The 16,434-nt window shown below is 35.2% G+C and overlaps 1 protein-coding gene across 4 annotated transcripts in view; it reads right to left on the reverse strand.

Annotated features, from left to right (window-relative positions):
- LRRK2 (leucine rich repeat kinase 2) overlaps positions 1-16,434 on the reverse strand; it is a 210,334-nt gene that overhangs the window by 15,953 nt on the left and 177,947 nt on the right. For 3 of the 4 annotated variants that reach the window (XM_055396301.2, XM_055396300.2, XM_055396302.2), the window contains 6 exons: positions 14,454-14,624; positions 12,947-13,047; positions 7,929-8,123; positions 5,632-5,825; positions 4,260-4,332; positions 3,210-3,394 (listed from right to left, as the gene is read on the reverse strand). In XM_055396301.2, coding sequence (XP_055252276.2) covers positions 3,210-3,394; positions 4,260-4,332; positions 5,632-5,825; positions 7,929-8,123; positions 12,947-13,047; positions 14,454-14,624 — 919 coding nt within the window. The remainder of the gene's footprint in view (positions 1-3,209; positions 3,395-4,259; positions 4,333-5,631; positions 5,826-7,928; positions 8,124-12,946; positions 13,048-14,453; positions 14,625-16,434) is intronic. The other variant, XM_088836974.1, reaches the window with a different exon arrangement.

Here is a 16,434-nt window from a genome sequence, read left to right on the forward strand (position 1 = left end):
AGAGGAAGGAATATTCTCGAATTTATTCTATGAGGCCAGTATCACCCTAGTACCAAAACCAGACAAAGAAAACACACAAAAAAGAATATTACAGGTCAATACCAGTGATAAACATAGATGTAAAAATCCTTAACAAAATATTATTAACCCAAATCCATACATTAAAAGGATCTTCTACTATTATCAAGTAAGATTTAACCAGGCAATGCAAGGATTTTTCAGTATCCACAAATCAATCAATGTTATATACCACATTAACAAACTAAAGAATAAAAATCATATGATCATCTCAATAGAGGCAGAAAAGGCTTTTGACAAAATTCAACATTCATTTATGATTTAAAAAAAACTCTCCAGAAAGTAGGCACAGAGGGGACTATAATACAGGTCATATATTGCAAGCATAGAGCTAACATCATTCTCACTGGTGAAAAGTATTTCCTCTAAGGTCAGGGACGAGATAAGATGCCCACTCTCACCACTTTTATTGAAGATAATATTGGAAGTCCGAGACACAGCTATCAGACAAGAAAAAGAAATGAAAGGAATCTAAATTGGAAAGAAAAAAGTAAAACTGTCACTGTTTGCAGATGACATGATACTACACATAGAAAATCCTAAAGACACTGCCAGAAAACTAGTAGAGCTCATTAATGAATTCAATAAAGTGGCAGGATACAGAAATCTGTTGCATTTCCGTGCACTAACAACAAACAATCAGAAAGTGAATTAAGGAAACAATTCCATTAACAACTGCATCAAAAAGAATAAAATAACAAGGAATAAACCTACCCAGCAGATAAAAGACCTGTACTCAGAAAATGGTAAGACTGATGAAAGAAACTGAAGATGACAGAAACTGATGGAAAGATACACCATGTTCATGGATTGGAAGAATTAATAATATCAAAATGATCATACTACTCAAAGGCAATCTATATATTCAATGAAATCCCTACTAAAACACCAACAGAATTTTTCACAGAACATAAAATTTGTATGGAAACACAAAAGATTTAAATAGTCAATGAAATCTTGAGAAACAACGTAACTGGAGGAAACAGTCTCTGACTTCAGACTAGATTACAAAGCTATGGTAATCAAAATAGTATGGTACTGGCACAAAAAGGCACACGTATCCATCAAATACAAGAGACCAAAAATAAACCCACTCACTTAAGTTCAGTTAATCTACAACAAAGAAGGCAAGAATAACAACGTACAATAGAGAAAAGACAGTTTCTTCCATAAATGGTGCTGGAAGAAACAGACAGATATATGGAAAAGAATGAAACATAGAGGATTCTCTAACAACATATACAAAAATAAACTCAAAATGGATTAAAGACTCGAATGCAAGAGTGGATATCATAAAACTCCCAGAAGGAAACATAGGTTGAACACTCTTTAACATTGCAGCAATAATTTTTTTTTTTGGATCTGTCTCCTAACGCAAAGAAAATAATAGCAAAAATAAATGGGAGGAGCTAAGTAAACTTAAAAACTTTTGCACAGTGAAGGAAAACATCAACAAAATGAAGATAACCTACTGAATAGAAGAAAATATTTGCAAATGACATGACTGATAAGGTGTTAATATCCAAAATATATAAATAGCTCCTATAAATCAACATTAAAAATACCAAAACAAAATTAATAAAAGGACAGAGACCCATTAGGCATTTTTCCGAAGAAGACATACAGATGATCTACAGGCACATGAAAAGATGCTCACCATCAGTATCATCAGTTCAGTTCAGTTCAGTCACTCAGTTGTGTCCGACTCTTTGCAACCCCGTGAATCACAGCACGCCAGGCTTCCCTGTCCATCACCAACTCCCGGAGTTCACTCAAACTCATGTCCATCGAGTTGGTGATGCCATCCATCCATCTCATTCCCTGTAGTCCCCGTCTCCTCCCGCCCCCAATCCCTCCCAGCATCAGAGTCTTTTCCAGTGAGTCAACTCATCGCATGAGGTGGCCAAAGTATTGGAGTTTCAGTTTCAGCATCAGTCCTTCCATCAGAGAAGCTCAAACTAAAACCACAGTGAAATATCATCTCATACCTGTCAGAATGGCTATCATCAAAAAGACCACAAATAACAAGCATTGGCAAGAGTGTGGAGAAAAGGGAAACCTCATACACTGTTGCTAAGAAAAGGGAAACCTCATACACTGGTTGTGAAAATGGTGCAGCCACTATGGAAATAAAGTATGAAGATTCCTCAAAAAACTAAAAATAGAACTACCATGTGACCCCAAAATTCCACTCCTGGGTATTTATCCAAAAAAATTAAATATTTGAAATGATACAAGCACTCTAATAATAGGCAAGATATGGAAGCAACCTAAGTGTCCACCATCAGATGAATGAAAAAAGAAGATACGGTATGTATAAATATATAATAGAATAATACCCACCAATAAAATTATTGAAATTTTGCCATTTGCAACAAATGGATGAACTTAGAGGATATTATGCTAAGTGAAATAAGTCAAAGAAAGACAAATACTATTTGATCTCACTTATATGTAGAATCTAAAAAATAAAACAAACGAGTGAATATAACAAAATTAAAACACACTCACAGATATAGAGAACAAACTAGTGTTTATCAGTGCGGAGAGGAAACAGGGGAGAGCCAAGATAATTAGGAGATTAAGAAGTACAAATTACTATGTATAAAATAAGCTACAAGAATATACTGTATAACACAGGGAATGTAGCCAATATTTTATAATAACTATAAATGGAATATAACCTTTGAAAATTTCGAATCCCTTTGTTGTATAGCTGAAACTTATATAATGGTGTAAGTCAACAATACCTCAATAAAAAAAGAACAAAGAAAATTATCCAGAATATATGTGTAAAATTCATATCTTTAGTAAAATAATGAGTTGTCTTTCAAATTCCATGTTTAATTTGATACAGAGATAATGAAAATGATAAAAATTTAAATTGATGAACACTACTAAAATTACCATGGATTTTCATATTTTATCCCAAATGTGATTAGACTGGGTGATTTTTTTAACGTTCCAGTGCTTTCTAAGTTTCATAATGAATAATTACATTTTCAACAGAAAAATAAAGTATGCATTTTGAAAGATTTTTGTTGGAAACTACAGACAGTATTATTGACATGATTACAAAGAATAAACATTAATAAAATGGCAAATTAGCTGCACAGAAAGGAATAACTCACCGCTGATTTGTCCTTGTCTCAATGAGTTTCTGAATGGTGAAATCATCAGAAAATGAGAAAATTTTTGTACCACATCCTCCCCACATAATGTTTTTTTCAGTTAAGTTCACAGATTCACTCAAACACATCAGTGGAGTGCTGACATTTCCTATGTTGAGTATCTTCAAAGGAGTGGCTCCTTTACACTTTGCCAAAAAGAGAAAACACATTCAGTAAATTGAGTATCTACAGAGTGAAACATGTAAAATTTGAGCTTCCTAAAAACTACTTTCCCTCTTAAATGGTTTCAGTTCAGTTCAGTTCAGTCGCTCAGTCGTGTCCGACTCTTTGCGACCCCATGAATCACAGCACACCAGGCCTCCCTGTCCATCACCAATTCCCGGAGTTCACTCGAGGTATAAAAATAAAATTTCAGTATACATTTTTCAAATGGCTTATAAAAACAGGATTTAATCCAAATAGTATTCAATTATCTTTATAAGCAATCTCTTCACTTCTCCATGAAAAATTTGTACAGCAGCAACCTAAAAACTATACTATAATTATTTCTTTGTCTCTCATTAGATAATAAGCTTTTTTGATAATGAACAGTATGAATGGGTAGGATGTTAAATGACTAGATGAAACCACAGATGAATGAAGGGTGGAGAAATCAATGCTTTAATGATAAATGTGAATCTTAAGAACAGAAAGTCAAATGATTTCTTCAAGATTAAAGAATAGGTTGAATGCAAGCCAGACTTAAAACTTGTTTCCCTTGTCTTTCCCACAATATATTTATAAGAAATTATCTACTTCACTTATATAAAAATGGAATTATTTCCATCACTAACACTATATTATAAATCAGATCTCATTTATCAATTTTTCCTTGGTTCATTCATATACAGTTAATCAGCAAGCACTTATACAGAATCTATTGTGTACAAGGCTTTCTGAAGCAATGAAAAGACAAAAAGCAGTTTCAGGGAGTTCATAATCAGAAGCAGGGTGGTGATGAACAAACATAAAACAATTTAAATTTTGATGCAGAATGTGTTCAATATTTACCTTAACAGTTTTATCTTCAAAAATCGCTAAGTTGCCATCAGCAGTTCCAACTAAAAGGAAATTTTTTTGCTTGCTAAAAGAAAAAATGTCAAAATTGTAAAAAGAATGATTATATTGACCAAGATGGCTTCACATTCTCCCTAGCTTAACTAAACTTAAGACAGGTTTTTTTTCCTGGTTATTGGCCCTGACCTCCCTTTCCTTACAGCATTCACTTGAGAAAACGTACATTGTAACTTCTTTCTCGGCCCATTTAAAATGCAAATCTTCTCCTAGACCCTTGCAAGTTTTATAATTTAAGAATAACTTTCTCAAGGATATGGGAACCTTCTCTGAAATGTCATCAGGAAGGATGACATGCCTTCTCCTAGTCTTTTTAAGACAGTAGGAGCTCAATTTCAATAAGCAACAATCAGTAAACACAGATGACCTAATCACATTGACCCTACTCTTCCCCCAAAGGCCTCCAGAGGTTTTCCACTAGCTCCTTAAAGGGTTTACAAACTCTCCCATCTTTTATTTCAGCAGAGCTGAGTTCAATTTCTCTCCCCTATTGCAATTATCTTAAATATAAAGTCTTCCCTGCCTATTTGACTTCGTCTGATGAAATTTTTGACAGTATCCAAACAATAATTTTTGGATCATTGCCAATGGAGTTTATATTTCAGCCACCAAAACTTGGACTTCACATTTTTCTAACACTTATTTATTTTCTGCTACTGACTGAAGGATATGACATATAATCTAAATGACTCATGGACCCATACTGCCACAAATATTACAGCAATTAATCTATCACTCATATCTGAAATTCTGCCATTTCAATAACCGATAATGTTTAAGCCATTTTCACCTATTAACAACTTATGAATTCATTTACTGAAGTTTTGGTTTTTTAATCTGGTAGTTAAGTGCTATGCTTTAGAGGCATATAACAGAGTATCGATATACATGTATTCAGAGAAAGAATAAGAACTCTTTTTAGTAGAAGCCCTATGAAATTAAATTCCTGTCATGAGTTGTGAAGAATTAGAGCCATAGCTGAGGTAAAATGGAGCAAGGCTGGGGACCTGAAGAAATGACTGACCTATTTTTTAACTGCGTCAGCCTGATCTGTATACAGGAAAACACCAATATCTTTGAGGCCTCCGATAACTCCCTTTTTAAAAATTTTTTTATTTTTAAATTTTAATTAACTGAAATATACAATGCGTTTATATCACTCAATGAGTTATAACTCCCTTTAATACATGCAATCAATGGGAAAATGTTAAAAATTAGCAAGTTGTGCTGACACTGTAACAATTTTGCACATAATTAAGTCAACTAAAAGACAGGTAATGCTCCTTCAAGGTCAAATTCACAGTCTTACCTTTGCTTGGAAAAAGAATTGCAATACAAGCAAGTAACAGAATCAGTCATCTTTTCAAGGGTATGCCTCTTTCTCCCATCTTCAGTATTAATGACGAGGAGCACGCCAGACTGTGTTCCAGACACAATCCAACTTTCCTTTTCAACAGGAAGATACACCAAGGCAAGGCACAGTATTCTACTATCAGTAACTTCCTATTAAGAAAAGAAAACACACTCTAAAGGACTTTTTCTACCTTAAGTGGCTAAAATTTGTACAGAATTATATAATCCACATATTCAACTTTTTATTTTCCTGCTTTTAATTTTAAAAACAGTGCTGATTTTATTTAACTTGCAATAATAAATGTTAATTGGCAAAGAAAAAAAAAAGTCTGTCTAGAATGTACCTGAAACTAAAATTTAAAAACTGAAAATTATTTTCAGTTTCATTTCTCACTCCACAAAGTAATACAAGAACACTGTTCAACCTTAAAAATAATATTGAGGCACAACACATTTCAAAGCAACTACAAAATATTAGATTTTTTAAGTCTAGAAATTTACTTTGTATTTCCCAATACAATTAGTGACCCATCTTGTAGAAGTCAAGCCCAGATCTCCTCTGTCACCCACCCTCAGCTGCTCTGAGTGTTGGCCATTAAGAGCTCAAAGCTGCACCCTTCACTACCTTCAGCCCACAGGGAGCTGGCTTGTTCAGAAGTGGCTGGGAGATTACCCCACTCCTATCATTGGGCAAATTGTGGCAATGACCGACTGATAAGTGGGAATGATATATTAGACCACTTGCTTGGTGAAAGAATTAATCTGTGCTGTTATCATATTCCAGAGTTTCTTGTGGGTAATGATTGAAAGTTGGAGGGCTACATACAGTCCATGGGATCGAAAGACTGAGCATGAATGCACATACACAAAGCTTGAAGCTAGACTTCCTCAGAAACTACATTTTTGCTGAGCTTCTTCCCCTGACCTATGTGGCTTCCCATATCTTCTTTAAAGTTTCTCTCTACTTGTGTGCTCTGCTTAGTCATTCAGTCATGTCTGGCTGTTTGCAACCCCATGGACTATAGCCTGCCAGGCTCCTTTGTCCATGGGGATTCTCCAGGCAAGAATACTGGAGTGGGGATTCTCCAGGCAAGAATACTGGAGTGGGTTGCCACACCCTCCCTCCTCCAGGGGATCTTCCCAACCTAGGGATCAAGCCCAGGTCTCCCACATTGCAGGTGGATTCTTTACCATCTGAGCTACCAGGGAAGCCCAAGAATACTGGAGTGGGTAGCCTATCCCTTCTCCAGGGGATCTTTCCAACCCAGGAATCGAACAAGTGTTTCCTGCATTGCAGGTGGATTCTTTCCCAGCTGAGCTACCAGGGAAGCCCTCTCTTTCCATAAATCACTCATATAAAATCCTGTTTCAGGCTCTGTTTTTAGGGATCCTGACCTAAGACATACACTGTGGTTTTAAAACAAAACACATACCACTTAATTTCTTGTGAATGCACTTGTTCTAACAGGAACCTAATTTCATAACAATTCTACCTTAGCCCTTATTTAATTTCTTCCTAAGTAACTTTTCTTTTAAAAGAACCAGTTGATTTGCTGCAGTTCTACTTGAAAGTCATGGGTAGTGTTGAGAATCTCTCAGACCTCTTTCTTGGTTAGGCCCCGGACAATCACTGTCCACCTAGCAGTCGGACACCGATAGCTCTGTCACTGTGTCCCAAACCAAACACTGTGCCTTCAAGCCCTCCCTTGGCCCTGGCCCCAGCCAGACACTTCACACCTATGCACTGAATGCTCCCAAGTAACTTTTTTTTTTTTTTTTTTGAACAGAGGAAAATTTATGCGTCGAACCTGGACTGGTCACTTATGATAATATACATGCTACAATTCCATTCTCTCCAATCATTCCACCTTCACCCTCTCCCACAGAGTCCCAAAGACTGTTCTAAATGCCTATGTCTCTTTTGCAGTCTCTTATACAGGGTTCAGGTTACCATTTTTCTAAATTCCATATATATGCGTTAATATACGGTATTGATGTTCTTCTTTCTGGCTTACTTCACTCTGTATAATTGGCTCCAATTTCATCCACCTCATTAAAACTGATTCAAATGCATTCTTTTTGATGGCTGAGAAATACTCCATTGTGTATATGTACCAAAGCTTTCTTATCCATTCATCTGCAGATGGACATCTAAGTTGCTTCCAAGTAACTTTTTAATTGGAACAAGCTTTAAAATAACTCACAAAGTGATTTTTCTAGAATATCACTAATTTAAAGAGTATTTGGATTTACCTCAGAAGTATATCTTTCTGTATTTAAGTCAAGAAACGAGAGCTGTCCTTTGTCAGTGTGCCCACAGCCCAGCCAAATCCTCACATTCTTGCTGTTATGATTCATAGCAACCATGCATTCCACAGTAAAGCTTTTAGGTATTGATATACGTCTCATCAGACAGATTAACTCAGCTGAATTCAAAATGTCAAAGACCTGAGAAGTTTAAAAAATAACACAAAGCAAGTTAACACATGTCTGCTTGAAAGATTATGATGGTAGTTTAGTCGCTAAGTCGTGTCAGAGTCTTTGAGACTTTATGGACTGTAGCCCGCTACGCTTCTCTGTCCGTGGGATTTCCCAGGCAACAATACTGGAATGGGTTGCCATTTCCTTCTCCAGGGGATCTTCCTGACCCAGGGATCAAACCTGCATTTCCAGCTTAACAGGTGGATTCTTTACCACCAAGACACCTGGGAAACACCTTGAAAGATCACATCATTATGCATAATGTTACAGTTAAATGTTACAGTTCCATCAAGAAAAATCTAAATTTGTTATTTAAACTGTGATCCACCTAGAGTAATAATATTAACAAACTAGAGATAAAATTATATTAAAACAATACTTATTTTTAAACTGTGCATGGTATACACACTTTATTATGTAGGGTGTGTTTTGTAACTTGAAAAGAAATCCCCAAAGTGCCAAATTAACAGAAAGTTAGCAGAATCAGGAGCTATTCTTCACTCAGTTTTATACCACAGAAACACATCATGTTGAAGATAAATATGCAAGCCAACAATACACTAGAGTTTCTACCAGTTGAAGGGAAATGAAATTTTGATCTTTGGGAACAAGCTTCCCTGGTAGCTCAACTGGTAATGAATCTACCTGCATTGCAAGAGACCCCAGTTCAATTCCTCGGTTGGGAAGATCCCCTGGAGAAGGGATAGGCTACCCACTCCAGTACTCTTGCCTGGAGAATCCCCATGGACAGAGGAATCTGGCGGGCTACAGTCTATGGTGTCATGAAGAGTCAGACACAACTGAGCGACTAAGCACAACATGGTAACAAACTCACAAATCACCTCTAGATTCTGTTTTTGTTTTTCCTTAAGCACTAAAGAACTAGAGAGATCGCATAAAGCCAATGTAAGAAAACAACCAGGAGTAAAGAAAACGGAATTAGAGTCTCTTGTCACAGCCACTTGCCTGCCATGCAGGAGACTCCAAGAAAGCTCCTTTTCACCCAGTGCCTCATCTGACAAAGGTATGAGTTCACCTATCATGCCTAGCACACACAGTATTTTAAATAGGTATGAGAAAGTTTTTGAATACTGTCATATGCTAAAAGAAAAAAACCCTCAAGGTGATAGGTAAGCTATAAAATACAAGTGAAGTATAAGCAAAAATTAAAAAAAGAAAGAGTAAAACAAATAATTAAGCTTTGGAGAATATCACCAAGATATATTTTTTAAGTTTGTATGATTAATACTGGTAGCAACCAAAATTAAAAAGTAAGACAAGTAGTCAACATGATTGTGGGTTGTTTGATAAAGGCAGTGTATACATGTCCTCAGCTATTTCTCAGTAGGAAACTGAACAAAAAATTTTCAATTAATTATTATATAAAATTGAGAGTCCACAACATAAAAACACCTGTTATTTTGACATATTAGACGTTTTATTTAAAACATAGTAAGAGGGACTTCTCTGGCAGTCCATTGGTTAGGACTTCCACTACAGGGGGTGAGGATTTGATATGGTCAGGAAATTAATATCCTACATCATGAGGAACACTGGGCTGGAAGAAACACAAGCTGGAATCAAGATTGCTGGGAGAAATATCAATAACCTCAGATATGCAGATGACACCACCCTTATGGTAGAAAGTGAAGAGGAACTCAAAGGCCTCTTGATGAAAGTGAAAGAGGAGAGTGAAAGGGTTGGCTTGAAGCTCAACATTCAGAAAATAAAGATCATGGCATCTGGTCCCATCACTTCATGGGAAATAGATGGAAAAACAGTGGAAACAGTGTCAGACTTTATTATTTTGGGCTCCAAAATCACTGCAGATGCTGATTGCAGCCATGAAATTAAAAGACGCTTACTCCTTGGAAGGAAAGTTATGACCAACCTAGATAGTATATTAAAAAGCAGAGACATCACTTTGCCAACAAAGGTCCGTCTAGTCAAGGTAATGGTTTTTCCCGTGGTCATGTATGGATGTGAGAGTTGGACTGTGAAGAAAGCTGATCACCGAAGAATTGATGCTTTTGAACTGTGGTGTTGGAGAAGACTCTTGAGAGTCCCTTGTACTGCAAGGAGATCCAAACAGTCCATTCTAAAGGAGATCAATCCTGGGTGTTCATTGGAAGGACTGATGCTAAAGCTGAAACTACAATACTTTGGCCACCTCATGCGACGAGCTGACTCACTGGAAAAGACTCTGATGCTGGGAAAGGTTGGGGGTGGGAGGAGAAGGGGACAATAGAGAATGAGATGGCTGGATGGCATCACCAACTCGATGGACATGAGTTTGAGTGACCTCTGGGAGTTGGTGATGGACAGGGAGGCCTGGCCTGCTGTGATTCATGGGGTTGCAGAGAGTCGGACACGACTGAGTGACTGAACTGAACTGAACTGAACTGATGCCATGCAGTGTGACCAAGATATAAAAACAAAATAAAAGTTAAAAAACTGTAAGAGTTCTATTTCCAATAATATGATAGAAAAGGTTATTTGGACAAGCCTTCCAGCTAACTACAATTTAAAATGCTGAAGAAATTATTTTTTTAACCTCTTAAAAACATTAGGGATCTGACAACACCATACAGAATTATCAGGTCAAAATATTAATGAAAGGCGGAATCCAGAGAGGTCAGAAGAACGCCAAAGCCTGATTTTCCCTTAAGGCCCTCATCTACTGAAGTAAAACTGATGTGTGGTTTTGAATGCCTTGTGGGGCTAGTGGGAAAGAGTTAAAACTCGGGATGCCCAAAGTGGAGAATGTAGTAACGGGATAAAACTGGGATTCCAAAGGGCCGCATATTCAGAATAAATGAAACTAGAAATAAACCCATGCTCCACTCCCACTCCCACTGGTCTATAAGGAAAGTGGCCTTGGGACTTTACAGACACAGGGTGAAAAAACAAAAGAACCCTGAGAAACTGTTATTCACAAGCTTGCTCTCAAAATTTACAAATAAGATTCCCATCACCTAGGTGGTTCAAAAACATTCAAGCCAGGAACTGAGTTTAAAGCAATTCACAGCAAAAAATATCCAATAAAAGATGTGCAAGACCTGTATGCCGAATTGTAGAACTGTACTGAAAGACACTTAAGACCTAAAGAGAGAGATAACCCACATTCAAGAATACAGAGACTTAATATAAGGCTGTTGCCTATAGATTTAATGCAAGTCTAATCCAAAGCACAGTAGGATTTTTCAAAAATGTTAACAGTGATTTAAAAACTTACATGGAAAAACTAGACCAAAGAACAGCTAAGGCATTCCTAAAGGATAACAATTGGGTGGAGGGTGGCGGGGGTTGGGGGAAGACTATTAAAGCTTCAGGAATTAAGACAGGACTGTACTGGAGGAAAAACATGTAAATTGACCAATGGAAGAGAGTATGTGTGTGTGTATCTTTGAGAGTATATCACAGAGTGCAAATGGAAAGAAAAAAAAAAAGATAAATGGAAGACAAAGGAAGAAACAATTTCATAGATGAAACTGGAAAATAGATTATCCAAATGGAAAAAAAAAGAAAATTGGATCTAGGGAAAAAAAGAAAATTGGATCTAGATAAAAAAACAATTCTTGATGAATTAAGAACTTTATCAAAAGCAAAACTTTTAAACTTTATGAAGAAACCATAAGTAAATGTTTTTATGGCTCTGAGAGAGAGGGCCTTTTAAAACAAGATTCTAAAACTAATAGTCATAAAAGTAAGCACTATTAAGTTTATCTCTATTCAAGTTAAGAAATTCTGTTAAGCAAAAGTCACTCCATAGGAAATAAAAATGCGAACCATGAATTGGGAAAAGAAATTTGCAACATACGTAACCAACTAAGTTTTAGTATACAACGTAGAAAAGAAAGAAGCTGTTTTTAAATTTCATTTTTATGCAAATAATCTAATAGAAAAATGGGCAAAACAATGAACAAGCATTTTCCAGAAGAGGAAACATATATTACCAATGAATATATAAAGAAATGTTCATCCTTATTAGTAACTAGGAAAATGTAAATTAGTGTACAAAACTGAATCCATTTTGAAAAAAATTAAGAAGTCAGATAGTACAAAATTTAAGGAGAATATATTTTAAAAAATAGCTACAATAATATACAGGTGATGAAACTGTTAAGCTGGTACAACTAACTTCTTCAGAAAATGATTTAGACATTCCCATATTCCGTGATTCTGAAATTCAACTCTTAGATATATAACATAAAGCAATTCTTATGCAATTTGCACTAGGAGATGTACACTCATGTTCATAATAGTACTGATAATAGCAAAAAACTAGAAACAATACCCACTGATATGGTCATGGGTAAATACATTGTTGTGCATTCAAACAATGGAATGAAATAGCCGGGAAAGAAATCAACAGCTATGTTCAACAATATGGACGAAGCTCACAAAACAATGTTGGGAGAAAAACTGAAAAATCTCAGAACAGCATGTGACTGCTTCCATTGTAAATAAATTATGAATACAGGAATATTAAACTGGGTATTGAAACCTTAAAGAGGAAATAAAAATGATTAACATGAGAGTTTGAAGAGTGGCTGCACTGATAGGGAAAGAGAGTGATGTAATCAGAAGGAGGCATATGTGCGTTTCTGGGATGTTGGCCCTTTGTTTTGTGCCTAGGGTGGTGAGAGGATGTAAGAGTTTTGCTTTATAACTAACTGTTTTAAACTGTGAGTGTATTTATATGTTTCAGTATATATATATATATTATAAACAGATAAATGTTTTTATGTTCTGCACAAAATATTGATAAATTTTAATGATATGAATACCTGGGCAGAAGTAGGTCTTTCTTGAGGATTTTCTTTCAAACATTTTTTAATTAACTTCTCAACCATAGGCCATGGGGCACAACCATATTCTTTAACTGGATCTAAAACATTAAAAAACATATCACACTAAAACACTGAACAAATCCGAAAGATTATTTTATTTCTTCTCAATGTGTACGAGAGGTCCAGACACTGCAAAGGAAACACTGATCTCTACAATCCCATATTTACTATGAACTGCTTATCACTCTTAAAGCTAATTTTGTTAATTACCTCTACTAGAAACATCAAAAAAGTCCTTGATTTTTACAGTATAAAAAGAGACACATATACCAATTGAATAAAAATAGATTTTCATTTCATACCTTCATTTCAAATAGATTTTGAAAACACTTTTGTTCATATATTAGACTTTTTTGCAACTACGTTTATTTTAATATTTGAAGTAGACAAGCATGCAGTCCTCATATCCCCACAGTCAGGCTGTGAACATTTGTGTTTAAGTATGCCGTTTTTCTGATTGGTGCAGAACAGAGACCTGAAAACTTTTCCTGGAAAGCTAATTGATTATGCAAGAAGTATTTAGTCAAATAATAATAGATTTCCTTCTGTTGGGAATCTTTTAAAGGTCCCCCAAGAGGAGATAGTTATTTTCCCTGTAGCTGGAACACAGTGTACACTCAAAACTTTTAAGTGAAAAGCAGAAAATATGAGAAACAACTAAATATATTTAAAAGAATATTTCAGAATGCAAACTGAAGTAACAGTTAACAGTTAAGGAATGAAAGAAAAAAGTCCTAGAATTCCTTTAAAGCATGAGTGAAAGTGAAAAGTGAAAGTGAACTTGCTTAGTCGTGTCCGACTCGTTGCAACCCCATGGACTATAGCCCACCAGGCTCCTCCATCCATGGAATTTTCTAGGCAAAAGTACTGGAGTGGGTTGCCATTTCCTTCTCCAGGGGATCTTCCCAACCCGGGGATCGAACGTGGGTCTCCTGCATTGCGGGCAGACATTTTACTGTCTGAGCCACCAGGGAATCCCTTAAAGCATGAGGAAACCATTCAAAATGAGATCTGATCTCATTAAACACTCATTTACTAATTCTTGCTAATATTTACTACTAAAAATTTTTATAGTAAATAATTTGTTTTCATTCCTGCATAGAAATTACTTCACTCAAAAAAAATGAAAATACTCCAAGCTAATGGACACTTAGTAACTCTTCATGAGAAGAAAAGTCACTAAACCTGGACTTATAATAGTATTTCCTTTCCTGAGTATTCTTCTAAATATACCTAATAAATTAACATTTAGAATACTAAAAAGAAACCCTATATCTTCTATGTTTCTCATATGATTTATATTAATGTCACAGAATTTAAGAATATTCATGCACTAAACAAATTATCGGTTATAAAATGAATTAATATATAAATAAAATTAAATAATTTAGAAATGAAGCTGCTAAATTAAAATAAAATAATCTTTATTATAGATAAAACTTACCAGGTAATTTCCCTTGTATTGCCAATTCATCGAACTCATTTGGAAACTTCAAACCCTCTGCTATTCTACCTCCAGTTGTCAAAATGTCGTAAAGTAGCAAACCAAATGAATAAACATCAGCTTGTTGGTTATAAATAACATTTCCTCTAGCAACTTCAGGTGCACGAAAACCTGAAAGGAAACAGACATACTAATAAATATGCTCAAACCCAGGGCTTATACACCCAAGGAAGTATATATGTAGGCCTGTATGCTGATGAACAGAAGATGAGCCTAAACAGGCCATATCATCTCTAACTGGAGACATCTTAAGTCAATTAAGAGCCATGTCCCAGGACATTTCACCCACGGTCAATTCTGAAGAATAATAAGGACAAACATGCAATAATAAATTATTTAGTGATGTTTCACAGTTAAATAAAGCCTAAAAGAGGGAAAAATATCTACATCCTTCTTAATAATAACTATTCTCTGGGTAGTATTTCAAACAGAAGAGGTTGTCATATGTGAAACGAATCACTAGTTCAGGGTCAACGCATGTTATAGGATGCTCGGGGCTGGCATGCGGGGATGACCCAGAGGGAGGATAAAGGGAGGAGGGAGGTGGGAGGGGGGTTCAAGAGGGGGAACTTATGTAAACCCAGGGCAAATTCATATCAATGTATGGCAAAACCAACCAATATAATATTGTAAAATAATTTGCCTCCAATAAAAAATAATTACAAAAAAAAAAAAAGAAGAGGAGACAGGAGGCAGATTTGCAAATTTTACTCCAAGTCACCTTAACCTGGCTAAAATGTCAATGGACTTATTATTTCAAGAACGTGTGACTCTACTCCTTCAACTCAGTTGAAAACTAAAAAGAAAACCACAACTAAAACGAATAAAAGCCCTCTATCTCAAGTGAAGGTTAATGCCTTAAATTCTTTTATAAGGAAATAAAACCTTTCATCTCACAATAAAGATAAATCATTTTAATCACTTCAGAAAAAAAGAGTAATTTCAACATTACCTATAATAATAAAAATATTAACAATCTAAAGAAAGCCAACTATAAAGAAAATAAGTTAAATACTGTAAACTATACAGTAACTTAAAATAATTTTTAAGATGTTATAATGTAAATAAAAAATGTATAGTATAATTCTGAATAGACAAAATTATCACCTGAATTAATTTTCTTAGCTGTGATAATGGTATGGCTATTATGCAAGCAAACATCCTTATACAATACTAAGAAAATACATGCAAATACATTTCAGGATGACACAGCATGATATCTTCAACTCAATTTCAAAGACTCAGACTCAAACAGAACATAAAGAGAACAACAATGTGGCAACAAATTAATAATCAAATTATTATGAAGGGTATTTAGGTATATATTATACTATTCTTTCAACTTTTTCATAGGCTGAAACATTTTCAAAATAAACAGTTAATGGGAATGTGCAAAATTAAAACTACAAAGAAACACATTCAAATGTAACAACAATTATTTCCAATTATGAGTAGCTTTTATTTTCCTTTATAATTTCAAATTTTCCACAATGAACATATATGATCGCTATGGTAAAAATATATCCAGAAAAATACAACGAAGTATGTATTCATATCCTTCAAGGAGTAAAGGACTGAACTGAGAAACAATGTTTTTAACAGCACTTCTCAGCGAAAGACAAAGCTCGTCAACCCTTCAACAAGCTAGAAAGAGTCAGAAGGATGGAGACAACAAATTTGAGCATGATAATCTCTACTGAACTAACTGTAAACATTCTCTCATGAACATTTTGCCACATTTATTCCTCTTCTCTTTCTCTGTTACCATTTCCACACATTTGTATCTGTGTGTGTGTCTTCTTCCTTCTCTGTCACTCTCTCACTCTTTCTCTTTCTCTCCTTGTCTTTGTGCATGTACATAAAATATTTGACATTATAATAAGTTGAAGATAAAATATTTCAAACCTAAGTATAATATGTA

The sequence above is a fragment of the Moschus berezovskii genome, chromosome 6 (genome assembly GCF_049115385.1).
Source record: "Moschus berezovskii isolate FMDL1 chromosome 6, NW_MosBer_1.0, whole genome shotgun sequence".
Classification (NCBI taxonomy): domain Eukaryota; kingdom Metazoa; phylum Chordata; class Mammalia; order Artiodactyla; family Moschidae; genus Moschus; species Moschus berezovskii.